Source organism: Chelonoidis abingdonii, chromosome 4, assembly GCF_003597395.2.
Source record: "Chelonoidis abingdonii isolate Lonesome George chromosome 4, CheloAbing_2.0, whole genome shotgun sequence".
NCBI classification, from domain to species: Eukaryota; Metazoa; Chordata; order Testudines; family Testudinidae; genus Chelonoidis; species Chelonoidis abingdonii.
In genome coordinates, this window is record NC_133772.1 from 9,177,510 (window position 1) to 9,198,258 (window position 20,749).

General features: G+C 43.3%; 1 protein-coding gene across 1 annotated transcript in view; it reads left to right on the top strand.

Moving 5' to 3' along the window:
- Positions 1-1,111: 1,111 nt before the first annotated feature.
- The window catches only part of RSBN1 (round spermatid basic protein 1), a 51,751-nt gene continuing 32,113 nt past the window's right edge, over positions 1,112-20,749 (top strand). The window contains exons 1-2 of the mRNA XM_032766593.2: positions 1,112-1,828; positions 12,845-13,515. Of these exons, the coding sequence (XP_032622484.1) occupies positions 1,417-1,828; positions 12,845-13,515 (1,083 nt within the window). The 5' untranslated portion in view covers positions 1,112-1,416. The remainder of the gene's footprint in view (positions 1,829-12,844; positions 13,516-20,749) is intronic.

The following is a 20,749-nucleotide window of genomic DNA, read 5'->3' on the forward strand; positions in this document are numbered from 1 at the left end:
AAAACGGCCTTGAGCATGCTTTAGCCTAACTTCAATGTATTACAGCAGAAAACTTACTATTACAACCGAAAACTAACTGCTAACGCTACCTTTTTGCAGCTATTAGTACATGAGGTTACACTAGGTTACACAAAGTGTTTAACATGGAGGAACAATGGTTCATTGAGGCCTGAGCAGGAGGGCTTCATCGGCACTGGTGATCTTCCACCCTCCTAAGCTACCTAGATTTATGCCTAGTGACACCAACAGCGTGTAGCATCAAATAAACACTTTTTTTCCCCGCTTAAGCATCTGTGTGATTGCACTGGGTATGATAAACGTGTGGGTGTTCTGCTCGCCTCTTGGTTTCCTCGCTGCACTTCCGGTAATTTAAATTAGATTAAAGCCTTTTCTAATGTGCGGAAACTCTTGAGCCCCCTCTAGCGATTAACTGAGCAGCCGGCTGCTGACCTAGTATATCAATTTTTGAGCTATTCGTTTGGGTAAATAAAATAGTTTCTGCAAGTTTAAGCTGGGAATCAAGCTAAAGGCCAGAGGCGGTTTTTACATTAAACCACGGGCAAGCTCGGTCGCACGGAATCGCGGGGTGAGGAGACAGGGCTGGAAACCCCTCGACTGAAGAGCAGCCGGTGTCCTCAGGCTGCACGCACCGGGCTGCTGCACGTTCAGCGATAACCAGACCAAAAACGGAACCGGGCATCAACTCTAACCCTGGCGGGCTGACAGGTCCTTTGACACGCCTGTCCCCAGCCCTAAGCGTGTCCGCACCGCTTCGCCCTGCGGCTCAGCTTACTTCAAAGTTCGCCGGACCTATTCCCACCCTCCCTGCTGCACTTTCACCTCCATTGACTGGAACGACCCTGGCCCTTGCAGAGAGGGCTCGGAGCGTATCGCCTCTCGTGTTCGCGGCAGTGTGGGTGGGGCGCATACATGGACTGACGGGCCGGGCGCAGCGGCAGGGCGCGCCAGGCAGTTCCGAGGAGAGCGGGCTGGGCGAGGCCTGAGGGGAAGGTGTGGGGTTGGCGGCGCGGAGGCCAGCCCGGAGGAACAGGCGGGGCCAGGGCGGGCCGGCTCTGAAGGGGAGCGGAGACTTTGGGGCCAGGACTCCATCACAGCTGTGTGGGCAGGGCACGCGCCTCAGCTCTTTCGGGTGTTTGGGCCGTTATGACCGTTGGGCTCCCCAGGAGCCCACGTGACTGGGTCAGCCTGCGTGACTCGCCGCACGCTTCTCTCTCCTGGACGCCCAACACAAACAATTTCCCCAGCAGGCTCTGCGTGTACGCATGCGCTTAGAGATTAGGACTTGGGGGCCCGATGTTGCAGCTGGAACTACAGTTCCCATGAGACATCACGCGGCGCCTGCGCGTTGGCTGCTGGCGCTCGGGCCATTTAAATGTGTGTGAGGGAGACTGTGAAATGGCTGCGCAGGTCGCTGCGGTGCGCGCCGTATCCCGGGGCCCAGAGGAGTCACCCCCGTTACCCTCGGGGGACCGACCCGGCCGGCCCCGGGGTGGCGCCAGGAGGCGGCGGGGACTAGCTGGCGAGGCTGTTGGCGGCAAGCGGGCTAGGCTGAGCCAGCCGCTCCTGGTGGGGCCCAGCCCGGCGGAGCCAATGCCCCCGGCCGGCCTGCCCCCGGCCGCAGCGGCGGGGGTCTTCACCTTCTCTCCTCTCAGCCTACCGCAGGGACCTCCGCAGCAGGAGCGGCACCATCACCACCGCCATCGCCCCGCTGGGGACTCCGAGCCCGGCCAGCCTGCCGGGGCCAAGCCCCACAAGGGGAAGCGGGGGAGCCCCGGGGACGGGGCAGTTGGGCGGCCCAGCAAGCGAGGTGAGGCGGCGGACGAGGGTCTGGGACTCGGCTGCCTCCGGCATGAGGGGCTGGGGGCGTTCAGGAGGGACGCCCTCGGGGCGGGCGGAGGTGTGAGGTGCCAATGGGGCTGTCAACCCCCCCCTCCCCCCAGGCCGTGCTTTCACCCAGAGCTGGTTGAGCGAGCGTGTGAAACCGCCCAGGCAGAGCTGCCGCGGCGGACTCGCGGGTTGGCTCAGCTGCTCCAGTCGGTGGGAACCGCGCTTGGCACTTGTTTGTGAAGCAGCACGGGTGATGCGCCAGGTCTGTGAAGTGTCTTCGCCCGCAGCTCTGCAAGCCTGATAAGAGACAAACAGGTAGCTATAGAGGCCGCCCATATTTCACCCCGGCAGCTTTCTTTAGAGCTCCGAAACGGGGGGACGTAGTTCTTAACTTGCCTATTGCTTGGCCTGGTGGAAGCGAACTAGTAGGTGTAAGATTAAAGAGTCTGGTCTCTCATTCTAATATTCAGTCCTTTAATTGGTGCGTGGGCAGTATATGCCAGGAAAAAGTCATAGCTTCAGACCAGATGCGTGATCTGATTTAAAGAGACTTAAAATAAAGGACTGTAGTGGCACAGTTACCTTTAGACCACTTGTCGCAGCATCACTTCAAGATTATGTAGCTGAACGCTGCTTTCCCCAGGTATAGTGGATTCTGCGTCAGTAACAACCATCTATAAAGTTTTCGTACCACCATATTTTGTCCACGGAGTGGGGAGCATAGTGGTGTTAGGGCTCTTTGGAGTTAGTCTCTTTCGGTCATAGCTTCTGTTGATAAATCACAATATTTAAGGGGAAAGGAAGGCTTTTCTCTCCCTGGAGAAATGGGTATCTGATTACAACTTTACTGTTCAGTCTCATTTTCCTAATAGTAGCTAATATAAAAAGTACTGCTAGAGATCTTAACCTGAATTTAACTGAATAAATGTACCATTATTCCTTCTGTGTTTGGATATTGAAGTGTATATACTTGAGAATATCGATCATTGAGACTAAATAGTGAGTTCAGACTCCTGTGGCAAATGGACTTGATGTGTACGGAGTATGTATGGTAGAGTATTGTGCTGTTGCCCTTTTTACAATTATTCTTAATTACATCCATTGAAAGTTCAAAGTATAAATATATTGCGCCATATGCTTGCTTCCCATTGTATCTGCACTAATTTTATTGTAGAGTTACTTATGAGAACTTGTCTACTGATACTCAACTGCTCAAGGTAGTTAAGACGAAAGCAGACTGAAGAACTTAAAAAAGATCTCACAAAACTAAATGATTGGACAACAAAATAGCAAATGAAATTTAATATGGATAAATGTAAAGTAATTCACATGGGGGGGGGGGGGGAATAACCTCAACTATACATACAATATGATGGGGACTAATTTAGCTACAACTGATCAGGAAAAAGACCTTTGATTAATTGAGGATAGTTTTCTGAAGAAGTCCATGCAGTGGCAGTCAAAGAAACAAATATGATGTTGCAATACATCCATACATGAGATTTGAATTTGGAAAAATGAAGTGCATATTTTCAGCACTTTTAGATAGACTTAGGCATTAAGTGTAACAGTTCTGTTAATTTGTAATGCCCCCAAAAGGTACATGTTCATGTAAGTCTACACTGCAGCTGGGAGGTCTACTTCCCAGTGTAGGTAGACAGACATGTACTAGCTCAGGTCCAGCTAACATGCTAAAAATAGTGGACATTGGCTGGCCAGTGGCTGGCAAACTTGGGTGACTTGGTGATGGTTTGGACTAGCCATCCAGTACTGCAGTGTCTGCACTGCTATTTTTAGCGTTCTAGCTTGAGCAGAGCTTGTCAGAGTCTGCCTTCCTACTCTGGGAATCAACCTGCCTAGTTACAGTGTAAATGTACCCTGAGTGCAGGACCGCCGCTAGTGTTTTTAGCGCCCTAGGTGCACAGCCATTTCGTCGTCCCGTGGCTCCGGTGGACCTGCCGCAGTCGTGCCTGCGGAGGATCCCCTGGTCCGCGGCTCCGGTGGAGCTGCTGCAGCGGACTCTCCGGAGGAGTGCCTGCGGCAGCTCCACTGGAGCCGCAGGACCAGGGGACCCTCCGCAGGCACGACTGCGGCAGGTCCACTGGAGCTGCCTGCGGCCCCCGCCCCCCGGCAAAATGCTGCCCCCCAGTAATCCTGGCGCCGTAGGCGATTGCCTAGGCCGCCTAAATGGAAGTGCTGGCCCTGCCTGAGTGGTTTGTGGGAAAACCTACTGGGGTATTCTGAAGATACTTCCTGCACATCTTTGAACCTTGAATTACATAAGCTCTTTGTTGGACTATACTAATTCTGGAGTTCTAGAAAGTAAGAAGCAATGATTAATAGAGCCATCATTTAGGGTTACTTATATTTAATGGAGAATAAATATTTCCATTTAGCAGAGCTATCACTGTTTCTCCATGACAAGCTTGATCAAAATAACTAAAGATTTCCCAGGGAAATAACATCAAGATAGCAATAGTGTGGTAAGCACTCATTGCTTAAGAAGCCTTACTAGAATATTCCTGTTCTTCAAAGCAAAGATTTTTGAAAGTTGGGCAACTGCATATGAAACTCTTACAGGCTTTACAGTAATGTTCTTGGACCGTGCTCTAGTGGTCCATTTTAGATTATGCATGTAATAAAAGCTTTTACTTAATAAATTAATAGATTTTCCAGAAAGCCTTTGACAGGGTCCCTCACCAAAGTCTCTTACGTAAATTAAGTTGTCATGAGATAAAGGAAAGGTCCTTTCATGGATTGAGAACTGGTTAAAAGACAAAACAAAGGGTAAGAATAAATGGTAATCTTCAGAATGGAGAGAGGTAACTAGTGGTGTTCCTCAAGGATCAGTCCTAGGACCAATCCTTTTCAACTTATTCATAAATGATCTGGAGAAAGGGATAGAGAGTGAGGTGGCAAAATTTGCAGATAAGAGCAAAGCAGACTATGAAGAACTTCAAAAAGATCTGACAAAACTAAATGATTGGACAACAAACTGGCAAATGAGATTTAATGTGGATAAATATAAAGTAATTCACATTGGGGAAAAAATAACCCCAACTATACATACAATATGGGGGGGGGGTGTAATTTAGCTACAACAAATCAGGAAAAAGATCTTGGAGTCATCGTGGCTAGTTCTATGAAGACATCCACGCGGTGTGCAGAGGCAGTCAAAAAAGCAGACAGGATGTTAGGGATCATTAAAAAGGGGATAGAGAATAAGATGGAGAATATATTAGTGCCCTTATATAAATCAGTGGTATGCCTGCATCTTGAATACTGCATACAGAAGTGGTGGTCTCATCTGAAAAAAGATATGCTGGCACTAGAAAAGATTCAGAGAAGGGCAACTAAAATGATTAGGGGTTTGGAATGGGTCCCATATGAGGAGAGATTAGAGGCTAGGACTTTTCAGTTTGGCAAAGAGGAGATTAAGGGGGGATATGATGGAGGCATATAAAATCATGATTGATGTGGAGAAAGTAGATAAGGGAAAAGTTTTGTTTTATTCCCATAATACAAGAACTAGGGGCCACAAGTGAAATTAATGGACACCAGGTTTAAAACAAAAGGAAGTTCTTTACCCAGTGCACAGTCAACTTGTGGAACTCCTTGCCTGAGGAGGTTGTGGAGGCTAGGACTGTAACCGGATTTAAAAGAGAACCTCCATGAATTTATCTAGTTAAGTCCACTAATGGCGATTAGCCAGGATGAGTATGGAATGGTGTCCCTTGCCTCTGTTTGTCAGAGGGTGGAGATGGATGGCAGGAGAGAGGGTTAGGGTCACTCCCTCTGGGGCACCTGGCATTGGCCACTGTCAGTAGACAGGATACTGAGTTAGATGGACCTATGGTCTGACCCAGTACAGCTGTTCTTATGTAAAGTATCCTGGACATTATTGGTTACTTGAGTAGTGAAATTTATGATAGTAAAAACATCTTGCTTTTATCTATGAAAGTTATTGTAATAAAAATTCCATATTGTGGGTCTGAGTTCCAGCAGTGGAGCTGAAGCTATCAAGATGTTATGCTGAAATACTGTAGCAATTTGGAGGTGTATTTGTAAAATTTAAACTATATGGAAGTTTTTATAATGCAAATTAGTAAGACTTCTCTTCAGTTTAGATACTTAATTCTATAGACTGCAAAGTTGAGTAGGTATAGAAGTGTGCATTAGATATCTGAATTCAAACAGAATGGTGTATGAACTCTTCTTGAAGCACTTCTAGAGAATTTAATTGTCACTTCATTCTTTCCCATAATTTTATTTCTATGAAGATAGAATAATTATTATGAATAGTATCAAACAATGTGAGGCTTATTTAAAATTATGATTTGGGAATGTTTAGTTTTAAAACAACTTGGCTAAGTGTGCTTTTCATGTGTGCTGATTCTTTAATACTAGGATGGGATACCTTATACGTTTCTCCTGTGAGATATTTGGGTGATATTTCAGCAGTAAGTATAAAGCATTTTAGAATACCAGAAAGAGAAACCAGGGAGACTTTTACACAATTATAAATTAATAGCAGGTGTTCAGTTTTGGTCTGTAAAGAGATGGCATAAAAATGTATCTTGAACAGATCTACTTCCTGTGTATCTAAGTCAAGTCTCTAATGACAGGGTTGACAGGACTTTTCTTTACTACTTCTGTTACTACTGCAGAAATCTCTGGTGAATTGTGGCTGTGAAACTGACCAGAATCTGAATTTCAAGCTGTGGCTTAGCAAAGCTCAGAGGAGCAGCAGAGACACAGGAGAGCAGTCTTTTTGCAGAATCAGGACAACCACACTGCATCCTTTCTCACTGGAAATCAAAGGCTGCTAAAAACTTGCTTTTTTCTTACATGAAAGTTGAAATACTGAAGAAATTAGACTTAACAGACTCTTGCCAGCATATACTTTCTTTCCTGCTTTGGGAGTGAGGATTTTACATTCCTTGTTCTACTGTACTGATAAAATCGTTTACCTACCATCATAAATTTGTGTGACTGATCTGGTTCAGCTTCCTGTTTCCTCCTTTCAGCTGTTCTAAAGTTCCCTTCACTTTAGGCTGCGCTGATTGACCAGCCAAGCTATCTGTTAACGCATTTCCCTGAAGGGAATGCATCTTGAAGTGATGTCTAGGTACCTTAGTGTACCCAACTACAAGTTGACATGTTAGTAACATTACCATATATTGAACTAGTTAAAGAATGGCCAGCAGTGTGTTATTTGCTCTTGACATCAGGAGTGCAGTACTAAAACCTTAATCCACTACTTAACTGCTGCTGGATTCACTGAGGTGTGCAAAGAATTCTCTCCCACCGTTAGATGAATGGGCAGTCTTTGCTTAAACTCTATTTCAAACTAGACATTCTACATGACTGTCAAGTATTGCCAACAGGCAGGCGTTGTCTAATACCAAATGCATTGTCAATATAATAGTGAAACTCTTCACCATACTGAGCAAAGGTTAAGTTTTAAGTGCAGCAGTTAAAATAAGATTAATTTACGGTATCTGATGCTGATAAAGACTGAAAACAGTTGATGCAATAGTCAGTGGAAATTCTTAAATCTGAAATGGTACACTAAGCAAAGGTATATAGCTTATACTTTATGTTGAATGAAGTAAATCCCTCTTAAGAGCGTTTTGCATTCAGGCAATAGTAAAACCTAAATATTCAATAGTGGGTGTTCTTATTTAAATGCTAAAATGTGACTTCAGGAGAATGTAGGTGTTTACTTCTAAGTGACTTATAAGTAGACTTAGATGTTCCTCAATGATACAGTACATTTGTTAGCTTGAAATTATTTTACAACTTACGTTGACTCACTTTGGATTTTTAAATATCTAGTCCCTCTAGGAGCAAAGATTCTTACTTTTCTGGTCTTGGAAGACAAGGGTGTTTCAGGCCTGGGAAAGCTCCCCTGGCTGGACACACTCCAGGTTGCTGTTCAGCTCTGATATGCTGGAGTAGGGTGACCAGATATCCTGATTTTATTTATTTATTTATTTATTTATTAGGGACAGTCCTGATTTGTGGTCCTTTTTCATATATAGGCTCCTATTATCCTCCACCTCCATCCTGATTTTTCACACTTGCTCTCTGGTCACCCTATGCTGGACCCATGTACTTTTAAGCATCCCTTGAACTGGTTAGGCTCCAGCACCCTCTTTCTCTGGCATGCTTCTTCCCAGGCATGAACTCTTACCCCTTGATAGAAGTGGGGCCCTGTGATCCAGTTGCCCTAGTCCCCCAGGACCAGTTGTGTAGGCACTCCATTTCCCAGAGGTCTCCAGGCTTGTGAGCTCTCTGGCTTACTGTTTATCTATCCAGGGACATGTGCTAATTGAAGCACATAACATACTCTCAACTGTTGAGCATAAGACAGAGTCTTTAAAGGAGTCCAGGATCCTTCCCTCCTGCTCGTGACTTATCTGGAATGTGGAGTCCACTCTAACTTCTGCTGCCAGCTTTTTGCTTATGCTTTCTTCTTCCTCTTTCTAAAATGGCCAGTGAGACACCCATTTTTTGCTATCTCCAGTCACCACCCCATCACCCTCATCAGGTGATCTGTTGCTTAGTTACAAGACTGCCTGGGCAGACTGATGCTTCAGAAAGGTAGCCAGTTTTTTGTCCAAGGGAGTTTTTTATACTTCATTGCCTGGTGCCACTACCGCTTGGAATCTCAATCCAGCATGGAGTTAAATAGACTGAGATGGCAGACAAGCCTCACGTTCAATGTCAAGTTAGAGATTATGAACTCTTGTATATGTTTTTAACAAAACTACAAACTATAGCATACATAGATGGATTCTCCATTTCATCACAAAAGTTTTACTTCTCTGAAATTAGAGAAATGCAAAGTATTTGACTCTAATACCTTCTATCCAGATCTGTATAAAATTTGTCTAATCTTATGACCTCTGAGGTATTATCACCACTTCATTAATGGGCATATTGAAGAACAGAGTTCACAAAAGTGATGTGTAACAGATCCAGAAAGAACTAGATCTCCTGCCTCAGGTCCTGTGCTTTAGCTACAAGATCATCTTCTAAATCCTGAATTGTAATATCTGATAAAACACAATCTACATTTCATAGTTTAGTAATTATGTAAACACACTTTCATCACAGTTATATTTACAAAAAAACCTCAACAGTAGCTGTTCAGCTTTTTTCATGGATTTTTAGAACAAATCTTTATTGCATTAAATACTTGAAGGCCTACAGAGTAGCTGGCAGTGTGATCTAGTGGTTAAAGTTACAGCTCTGTTCCTCTCAGAGGTCACAGAAGTCATGGATTCTGTGACTTTCTGCACCCTCCGTGACTTCTGTGGCTGGCTCCAAGGCTTCCCAAGCAGTTGTCTCCAGGGTTTGACTGATATTGGATAACACTGAAAATGAGTCTGTTTCCCCATCTATGTTATTGGAACAAATATACTTGCTGTTTGTAAGATACCAGGTAAAAGGTGAGCATAAGTGGCAGCATCACAAAAGACTGATATTTCAAGGGTTCAAAAATAGTTATATAAACTTAATTTTTTTTAAAAAGTCTTTGCTTTGACTGGTTTTACCCATTAAATTGGTGGTGTTCCCTTGGTTTTAAAGGACTATAATGCAGGTTTAAAATATCAGTTTCTAGCAATCTACCTAAGAGAAGCTCTAAAATGCTAGAGAATGCAGGCTTCATAAGGGTCTACAGTAATTGTAAACTTTTTTCTAAAGTCATAAGGTAGTATTGCAGCTTTAAATTTAGTTTATATGAATTTATAGCCATAGCTTTTCTTCTTGCATATCATAGTAATACCAGTAACATTTGTTTTGTTCTATAACTTTCAGTACTGCAAGTGAGTTGAGTGGGAATACAAATGAGTTTCAGTAAAGTCCATAAAAGTTTTGCTGTGTTAAGAATACAAAGCCCTATGCTGTTACCATGGTGAACATATTTTCCATGTTGTCTTCCAGTCAGATAACAATTTTAGCAGCAGATTAAGGTTACGATTCATTTAAGCAGCTATCCTGATTAAGTGGTAATTGCTGTTACATGCATTGTTGATGTAAAATAACATGTCACTCTGATTTCAGGCAGTATAACAACTGATCTGTTTTGTGAATCCCCAAGTCTTACAAAAAGTCAGATAACTGTTTTTGATCACTCCCTCCATTACACAAACTATATACATCAGGAGTTCTCATACTGGGGGTTGTGAGATTATTACATGGGGAGGAAGGGAATCATGGGCAGTCAGCCTCCAACCCCAAACTGCATTTTGCCTCCAGTGTTTACAGTAGTGTTTAAATGCAAAAGAAGTTTTTAATTTATAAGGGAGGTTGCACTCATAGGCTTGCTGTGTGAAAGAGGTCACTAATATAAAAGTTGGGGAATTGATGTACAGCAAGATGGAGCAACCAGCAATGGTGGTGATTGAACTACTTTAGTGAAATCATACAAGACTTGAATAATTTTTTTTAATTTGTGCACCCCCAAAAAACAATGCAGATCATAAAATGGGCAGGAGAAAAAGGAGACAGCAGTCTACAAGCAGTCCCGTTAATAGATTACAAGTAAGGCTAAGCTTTTGTCCTAGATATTTTTGGTAAAAGTCAGAGGTCACAGGCAATGGAGAAATTCACAAAGCCCATGACCTGTCCCTGACTTTTACGAAAAAATCTGATAAAATGGGAAGGGACTAGGCAGCTGCAGGATGGCTGGAAGCTCTGGGGCCCCCACCACCTGTGCGGGCTCAGAGCTCCAGGGTCCTCCTACCCCCTCCCTGGGGAGCTGGGAGTTTGGGGGCCTGCTGCCTCAAGCGGCGGGGTACTTCACATCTTGTTGCAGAGGGTGGTGGGAATCTGCGGCTCCCAGCCACTGGGGCTGAAGTCGTGCCAGTCTTTGGAAGTCATGGATTGTGACTTCTGTGACCTCCTGACAAACTAGTAGCCTTAATCATTGGTCTCTGCCCTGGTCTAGCTATATCAAACTTCTTGTGTTAACTGTAATAAACAGGCAAATATATCTGGAAGCTTCTGTTTTGTGTAATCTGACATGTTGTCATCAAAATTGAATCTGAAAACCTAAGAATTCAATGATCTTGCCAAGTATCATGCCTCTTGTGACACCCATGCATTTTTACAGCCTTATCTGCAAGATTCTCAGGCATTCAGTGTGGCTCTGGGCAACAACTGCAGTTTCTTCTGCTAGCCACAATACGCAGCTATGGCACCTGACCTGGAGGAGAAAATGGGGGTGGATGGGTGGTGGTCAGCGATGGGGCTGAGACTAGATAGAGAGTGTGATTGGGCCTGAAGAGGGATAGGGAGAATTGGGCAGAAAAGGGGTGGAGGTGGCTGCTTCTGCAATTCCCCACATCCTGAGCCCCACTGTCTACCTATCACAGCCTTCTTGAGGTATACCAGACACATTTCCTCCAGTACCAGTTACTCTTTTAGCTCAAGTATGAGGAGCATGTGTGAAGATCCTGATAACTCATGTGAGGAACAGTATGTGACTAAAGACTATATATTGTATATGCACAAGTGAAGGGTGAATTGAAGCTGCACAAGTAGCATTAATTCTTGCATTCCCTACTTATGTGGTGTTGACCTCACAACAAACATTTAAAATGATATATTAAATGTAGGTGTCTGTAGGAGCCACTCATAGGTTAGCACTTAATCTCAGCAGCTCTGGATCATGCCTTTAATGGGAGTCCTTCCATTGACTTCGGATCAGATATTTATTGGCATCCTGGATGCTTTAGGGCATTGCCAGTGAGCTGCACAGCCTTTCACCAGTCTGAATCCAGTGATCTTAGTAGCGATTAAAAAAAAATCCTAATTTGTCTTTGACTCTCTATGAAATACATTTTGGGTCTCAGTTTCAGTCCTAATCACTCCTCGCTGGCATTCAGCAGTGAGGCAAAGAACTGCAAGGACCATGGGGTAGCAGAGGTACTTCAGTTCCTATCTTCTGCTCCCCTCCAGCCCCTACACACAACATGGAATTTATCCATACAATGGGGAATATTAACATCAAAACATAACTCGTTGGCAAAATATTATAAAATACCTAACTAGGGTGGTGCTGTGTTCAGAGAAAGGTTTATTACATTTCAAATGTGCATTTTCTCATATTGAAAGACTACTGAAGTATAAAAAGCTTCTTAAAAAAAAAAAAAAGCATGAGATTGTCCATGTGTAATTTGGGCTCATTTACAGTTTCTCCACCTTCCTGCCAGATGTTTCCACAAGCTTTTTTGGCTTTGAAGACTTAACTTTGATTAAAGGAAAAAATTACTAAACTGACTGATTTGCTCTAAACATTTGTCCTTTTAAGTATTACTGCAAACTCCTGTACTAATTCCTTTTACCACATTAAAATGGAGGTTGTGTGTGGGTTTGTTTGCTGTGTCTTTTGTCCTTCACCCTTCCTTCCTCACATTTCAGTTCTGGCCCCAAATCTGCAAGCTGCTCTGCATAGTATACCTGCTTGCACACAACCTGCAAAAGTGAGACCTAAATGTTTAACTCTTACCCACACTGGCTTCTTTCACTTATTTGGTTTATATTTTGTGGAGCTGCTAGACTTTTGTGGATTGCAATGATTTATTGTAAGAGGCACTTAGGATGCCTCTTATTTTTAAATAGCTAGCTTTTAAAAATTTCATTGTTACTAGTTTAATCAAAATTTCTCAGATACCTATTGTTCCTCATTTTGTCTTGGATTCTTTAAACAAATGTTCCAGTTTCTGATTCTGCCAGCTTTTCTTAATTCAAGACTTTGTATAGTAACTAGATGTTGCTTTTCTTAGTGTTTTATGTAATCAAATGCAGCATTGTTACATATATGCCAATCCAAAAGCAAACATGCTAATGTAAAATTCAACCAATATGAAACCTGCTAATAGTTTTCAGAAAAAGATGGCTTTGGGAAGTGTGGCTTTTTTCTTCATTTTTGGATAGATCTGCTATAACTGTAGAACTCTAATCTTCCTGTTTTTGTTGCCAGAAAGTCCAGATGAAAATGGCAAAACCCAGCGAATCGACAGTCTTATTATGAAGAAGATAAAGAAAAAGAAGAAAAAGAAACACCGGGAGGATATGAGAGGGAAACGCCTTAAAATGTACAACAAAGAAGTACAAACAGTTTGTGCCGGACTTACTCGCATCAACAAAGAGATTCTGACTCAAGGACAGAGTGATAACTCAGAAGTAAACAAAGAATCCTTCAGGTATCTGAAGGATGAGCAACTCTGTCGATTGAATTTGGGAATGCAGGAATATCGGGTACCCCAGGGAGTTCAGACACCATTTATGACTCATCAAGAGCACTCTGTTCGCAGCAGTTTCTTGAAAACTGGCACTAAATTTAGTAACTTTATTCATGAAGAACATCAGTCTAATGGTGGTGCTTTGGTCCTTCATGCCTACATGGATGAACTCTCATTTTTGTCTCCAGTGGAGATGGAGAGATTTGCAGAAGAATTTCTTGCTTTGTCATTCAGTGAAAATGAGAGAAATGCAGCCTACTATGCTTTAGCCGTAGTACATGGTGCAGCTGCCTACTTGCCAGACTTCCTGGATTATTTTGCTTTTAATTTCCCTAACACTCCAGTGAAAATGGAAATTCTGGGCAAGAAAGACATAGAAACAACGACTATTTCAAATTTTCACACTCAGGTAATGTAAATGTTCTTAAATGTATGAAGATTCAACTATTTTAATTTAGTCTCTGGATTTATACTGATGGACAAGAGATGAGTGATAATCCATGGACATGTCTTGAAGCCGCCTCTCCCCACCCACTGGGGAAGATGATAGTATTTGTCCCTGGCCCGTACTTAGGGGAGCTCCATCCTTTTGCATTCATGCCTGATTAGGACATTTCTTAAACCTTAATTCCCATTCCAGAGCCTGCTGACTAGTAGTACATAGGTCTCTGTACTAAACCAGCGGTTCTCAAACTTCAACAATCTGAGGATCCCCATTTTGATTTAAAACTTTTTTTTTTTTTTTTTCTCGGGACCGCTAAGACCTTGGCTCAGCCCCAGGCCCTATTCCATTCCATCTCTTCCCCCAAGGCCCCAGCCCTGCCCCTTGCTTGCTCTCCCCCCACCCTCACTTTCATCAGGCTGGGACAGAGGGTTGGGGTATGGGCACTTGGAGGGAGGGACCCCAGTTTGAGAAACACTGACTAAGCTAGTCCTTCCCCAGCCTTCCATTTAGTGGCTCCTTCTCCCTGTTAATAGGCCCAGTCCCTGCCTTTTTCAATTGTTCCTGGTTTTCACAAGCAGCAGCAACAAAAAATGAGACTTCAGAAGCCTCCCCTGGGCAACATATAGTGGCACTAGAATCAACCAGTCTTGTCAGCTTTAAGCAGCTGCTTGTGAAAAATAAGAACAGTAGCAAAGTCACATCCATAAGGGATGGGAACTCTGGAGTTTTTAAAAAAAAAAAGAGATGGATTGTTTAGGCCAGGATGGGCAAACTAGAGCCTGTGGGCCACATCTGGCCTGCCAGCCAATCTAATCTGGCCCTTGAGCTCCTGCTGGGAAGTAGGGTCTGGGGCTTGCCCCACTCCTGCACTCTAGCCGGGGAGCAGGGTTGGGGCTGTGCGTGCATGCTGCATCTCCAAGAAGCAGCAGCATGTCCCCCCTCTGGCTCCTACAGGTAGTGGCAGCCACGGGGCTTAGCATGTTGGCACCACCCCTGCCACTCCCATTGGCTGGGAACTGTGGCCAATGGATGCTGCAGGGGCAGCACCTGTGGATCAGGCAGTGCGCAGAGCTGCCTGGCTATGCCTCCATGTAGGAGCTGGATGGGGGACCTGCTGCTGCTTCCGGGAGCTGCTTGAGGTAAGTACTGCCAGAGCCTGCACCCCTGTGCCCCAACCCTCTGCCCTATCTCTGATTCACCTGCTGAACTGCTCGATCCCAGCCCAGAGCACCCTCCTGCACCCCAAACCCTTCAACCCCCCCAGCCTGCACCACCAGCTGGAGGCCTGAGCCCCCTCCTACACCCTGAACTCCTCATCTCTGGCCCCGCCCCAGAGCCTGCACCCCTGGACAGAGCCCTCACCCCCTTCTGCACCAGCCCCAATTTTGTGAGCATTATGGTCCGTCATACAATTTCCATACCCAGATGAGGCCCTCAGGCCAAAAAGTTTGCTCACCCCTGGTTTAGGCTCTCTCTACTTGCAAGCAGTAGTTTTCTAATCACTTGTGTTGTGTAGCTATTTTCTAGCTCTCAAATTCCATGTAACTTAGTGTGACTGTTTGTACAATAACTTCAAACTCTAGTTTTCCCAGGAGAATCTGCTTCAGTCCTGATCTAAAATGTAACATGGTAATAGTGTCATGGGAATTTGCTGTTCTGGCCACTTGTTAGCCTATCTTCTATCAGTAAACATCAGTATTTTACTTGTGATAGGAAAGTAAAATTTACAAGACTGTAATGCCTGCAAACATAACTGACTTCCATGTGCTCTAGTGATGTTGGCTGTAGGAAAAACTTGGCATTTAAAACAAACTGGAAATTCTTATTGCAAAACAAACGTTAGCCATACTAGATGGTGCTGGCTAATCTGTAAAATCACTTTCAAAGTGGGGAGGTGCTCCAGTGACATTCAAACACACCACCTAGCCTGATTATTAATCTTTGGTTGTAGTCCATTTACCCTTCTTTCCCCCGCCCCCTCCTAAAAAAATAAAATAAAAAAATCTTCGTCGGTTTTTTTTTTTTTTTTGAATCCTAACTTTCCAATACCTTTTTGGCAGGCATTCCATCTGAGAAGGCGTACATTATCCCTCTATGGGACTAGTCTTAATTCTTGTATTTACAATTCATTGTTTTTATTCAGGAGTCATGGATAGATGAGGAATACAGGATTAATTTGGATTAATTTTGATTTAGGAGTCTTGCATGGGGAAATCAGTTACATCTAACTTGCTTTGAAAAGACACTTTTTCAAGCAAGGCCCGTTGTTTAAATCAAGCTGCTAAATCTCAAAGGTGGAAAAGAAGCTTGCCTTTCCCTGAGCCTCAAGTTCAATGAGCTCTTATCAAAACTAGGAACCAGTTATTCAAAAACAATCTGGATCTTGCCCCAGTCTCTCAGATTTCGAAAGCTGTTACTATGTTGGATCATTTTTCAGCTAAATATTTGAGGCTGTAGGATATCAAGTTTTCAACAGGTCCTTTGCCATAAAGTTACCCATTCACTGGAGAGTCACATTTATATACTACTCATGACTTAAGCCGTTTCTCTATATTTCTCCAGTTGATGTTCTGAGGCCTTATTACTTCAGTTTTCAGTAAATTAGACTGAACAGAAGTATGATGTGGCTGTCTGCATAGCTCATATTTTACTAGTCAGTTACTGTATTTGTCCATCTGCTGTTTTAACTCAGGCTTCTCAACATCTCCTGTTTCCATCTACAATATGTATCCAAAGCAGAACTGTAATTAGAGAGACTCTAAAATTTAAAGTTCCGTACAGTAGAGACAGCAGGCAAGGCTGATACAGAGAGGTTGCAAGATGGCGCAACTTGGTGGAGGAACATGCAAAACAAAAAGCATCTTGGATTTTGATATTAGCATAATAAGGTACCAAAGTGCTGACTTTCATAGTCTGTTTTTAAGTTTTTATCCTTGTAAGGTTAAATAGGATTTTATAAGAGGCAGGAGCACAAGAGCATGTTCTTGCAAAATAAGCAAGGTCTCTTGAAGCCATCTAAGAAATGCATTGCAGAGGATGCATACATTTGCCATGTTGTAACAAATGACCTGGCAATTTAGTTTGTTTTTTTTTTTTATCTAGAGATTGAGAAGTCAGCCCAGTGTACTTGGGATGGGGAAGAGGCAATACTACAGTAGAAAGACAATGTTGACAAAACAGGATGACTGAGGTAGAAGTATTGGCCAAATCTATTTGAAGTGTTCCCATTTGAGACTAAAAACTATTCATGTGAACAAATAAAATACTAATCGTGTCTTCTTCCTTAAACATATTTTAAATGGAGATGAGGTTTATATAAGGAAAGTATTTATTTATTATCTGCTTATGCCAAAGCATATTTAGCTGTGAGCCAGCAGGTGTTAACAAATTTTTCAGTTGGTGTTGCCAGATCTGTGCATTCCCTGCTACCATTATGACTTTTTTGCTATGCCTATACTACAGGGTAGGTGTGTGGTTTCCCACCCCCTTAGCTTGCATACAGATATTTGTGCTAGTTCTTATTAAGCTAGCATGGGTGTAAATACCAGAGTAGCTGCAGTAGCACAGATAGCGGCAGCAAAGGCATGGCTTAGCTGGACCAAGTACAAACTTGCCTGAAACAGAGTATATGCTCCCATGGCTAATCTGTGCTTCCACTGCTGTTACCCATGGCACTGTAGCTATGCTGGTATACTTGTGCTGGTTCAGTGAGAGCTAGCACAAATATGTGTGCACTTTGAGGGAGAAGTTTTGGCGGCTCTAAAGAGGGTTTACAACACTCCATGCACAGAGTGAACTCGAATTGGTAGAACACAAATGGCTACTCAGCAGCAAGAACTTAAATGTCTGTAATAATATTGACATCCATAATCTATGCTTTGCTGTCAGAAAACTATTTAACCTACAGAAATCAGATTTATAGGAGATTCTTATAATACTTGTCTTCATTTTTCTATTGTACCCTCTAGCAACTCAATTGCTTGCTTGATTTTAGTGCCTATAACCCTTGATGATCAAAATTTGCCAGCTAAATGAATGCATAAACTGAATATGGCCACTGCATCAAAGTTGGAGAAATTGTGATGGTCAACAGTTCAACCCAGACCAGTAAGGAGTTTTTCACAACCTTTCCTGTAACTCTGGGTGCTTCTGTGTTGTGCATTTTTTGGTTCAGAACTCTGACATCAGCATGCTCAGGGCACAGTAACCTCACCTTGGCTTCTACCAGGCTGGTTATTCCTTGCAGGGTTGATACTAACACCCTCCCAATTCTGAGTTTTCTCCCCAAAAACATCTTTCTCTGCAGTGCTGAGTCCTTCTGACTGTAGCACCCACAGAACATTATCAAGTTTGCTGCTTTAAAGAGAGAGCACATAGCAGCTTATGAACTTAGTGGGATGACAAACCACCTACTTCCATCAAACTGAGTTGGCTTACAGTAAAAGTTAAAACAAGTTCCTTAACACAAGGATGTGTGCTTTTAAGTGATACCAAGTATAAGGAAAGAGGATAAAAGTGGTTATAAATAAAAGTAAAGACACTTAACAAATGAGTTTATTCCTTTTTTTCCTTGCCATAGTCATTCTTCCAGCATGGCTAGCCAGCTCATTCTTTAGCCAGCGCTCAACACACTGAGCTCAGACTTTTTAGTTTCCGTCGTTCCTTCCTTAGATGATGAATAAAATTTGTTCTCTCTCATCTCTTTAGTCATCAAACCTTTGAAATTTATTCTTCTGAAGTGTATTCCCAGGTGAAATTCCTTTCCTTGCTCAGTGTAGGTACATGCTGTCTTGTGTAGATGTCATGATGGCTTCTCCCCTACATTTGTGTTTTTTTATACAATGCAATTAATCTTCCTGCAATTGTCAATACAAACAATTAGCCCACTGTCCTTGGTCACACCTGGCTTGGGATGTTGACACCCCCCCCCCCTTTTTTTGGTCTGGGAAAACCTATTTATTGATTTCCCTTGACAGGCCTGATTTAAACACACTTTAGTTACACATTTCCAGTTCAACCTACAAAGAATTACATAGATAACAGTACATACACCATGCAATAATATTAAAGATCAGTGAGTTATTTTTCCAGTTATAATTATGTGACACATTTTAAATTACACATGTGAGGAGTTTAAGCTGGTCAGGCCATCTGAATCTGTTATGTACCAGGGAGCCCTTTGCGAACTGGCATTGGGGCGCTTCCAGAGTCAGTCTATGGTTGTTGTTAAAGGTTGTGATATCTGTCTTATTACGGTTGATTTTCCATCCAATTTGCTGGCTGAATGCATTGGGTCAATTATTTTTTTTTTTCTTGTATGTGGTGTTGAGTATGCGATAGCAGAGCGACATTATCTTCAAAGTCCAGGTCTTCAAGGGATGAGAAGTGTCCGTTTAATACCTGTTGGTATGTCTTCTGTTGTACACCACATTACCCAGGCAATGTTGAAGAGAATTGCAGACATGTCAGGGTGTGTCATACTCCTGTTTGGACTTCAGAAATGAGCTCTCTGATCAACACTGCATGAAAGTTGAAATAGAAGCTTTTGATATTGATTATACAGAATGTGCCATAACATTCATAGGACCAGCCTATCAAAAGCCTTCTCCAAGTCTATGAAATTTATGTAGAGTTGCCATTGCCATTCTAAGCACTGTTATGTTCCGTACAGTGAAGATCTGGTCTATGTATCCATACCCTTTCTGAAAACCAGCTTGCTGTTTTCTGAGAACACTACCAACTGCCTCTGATATACCCTGGACTGTGATCTTACACAGTACTGTGCTTGGCACAGATAAAAGTGTGATACCATGCTAGTTATTACAATTACTGAGAGTTCCTTTCTTTGGTATCTTTGTTATAACCCCATTGGTCCAGTCATTTGGCACTTTTTCCCTTTCCCAGACTGATGTAAGTAAAGGGGCCAGAATAGATAGCAAATTAAATTATGGGCTGGATGAATGGACTATAAGATGGATTGAAAGCTGGCTAGATTGTTGGGGTCAACAGGTAGTGATCAATGGCTCGATGTCTAGTTGGCAGCCAGTATCAAGCAGAGTGCCCTGGGGGTTGGTCCTGTGTCTGGTTTTGTTCAATATCTTTAATCTGGATGATTGCACCCTTAGCAAGTTCACAGATAATGCTAAACTGGGGGGAGAGGTAGGTACACTGGAGGGTAGGGGATAGGGTCCAGAGTGACCTAGACAAATTGGAGGATTGGCCAAAAGAAATCTGAGGTTCAACAAGTGCAGAGTCATCCACTTAAGATGGACAAATCCCATGCACCACTACAGGCTGGGGACCGACTGGCTAAGCAGCAGTCTTGCAGAAAAGAACCTGGGGATTACAGTGGATGAGAGGCTGGATATGAATCAGCAGTGGGCCCTTCTTGCCAAGAAGGCTAATGGCGTATTGGTCTGCATCAGTAGGAGCATTGCCAGCGGATTGTGGGAAGTGATTATTCCCCTCTGTTCGGCACTGATGAGGCCACATCTGGAGTACTGTCCAGTTTTGGGGCCCCCACTACAGAAGGGATGTGGACAAATTGGAGAGAGTCCAGCAGAGGGCAACACAAATGATCAGGGGGTTGGGCACATGACTTACGAGGCAAGACTGAGGGAATTGGGCTTGTTTAGTCTGCAGAAAAGAACTGCTATCAAATCCCCCCTCACTCAACTATCTGAAAGGTGGTTCCAAAGAGGATGGAGTTTGGCTGTTCTCAGTGGTGGCAGATGACAGAACGAAGAGCAGTGCTCAAGTTGCAGTGGTCTAGGTTGGATATTAGTAAACCCTCTTTCACTAGAAGGGTTGTGAAGCACTGGAATTGGTTACCTAGGGAGATGGTGGAATCTCTAGGCTTAGAGGTTTTTTAAAGCCTGGCTTGACACAGTCCTGGCTGGGATGACTTAGTTGGGATTGGTCCTGCTTTGAGCAGGGGGTTGTACTAGATGACCACCTGAGGTCCCTTCCAACCCGAATCTTCTATGATTCTATAGATGCTGCTAATTTAGGATTTACCTTGAACAATTCTGCATTCAAGTTATCCTTGCTGGAGCTTTCCCACTTTTTTTAATGATTTGATGGCTTGAATGATCTCTTCCTTAGTTGGGGTGTCTGTGTTGATATCAAGATTTTCTGCCTCCTGGATGTTTGCTTCCTCTTTAGGTGTCTCTCTGTTCAGCAATTCTTTTAAATTCAC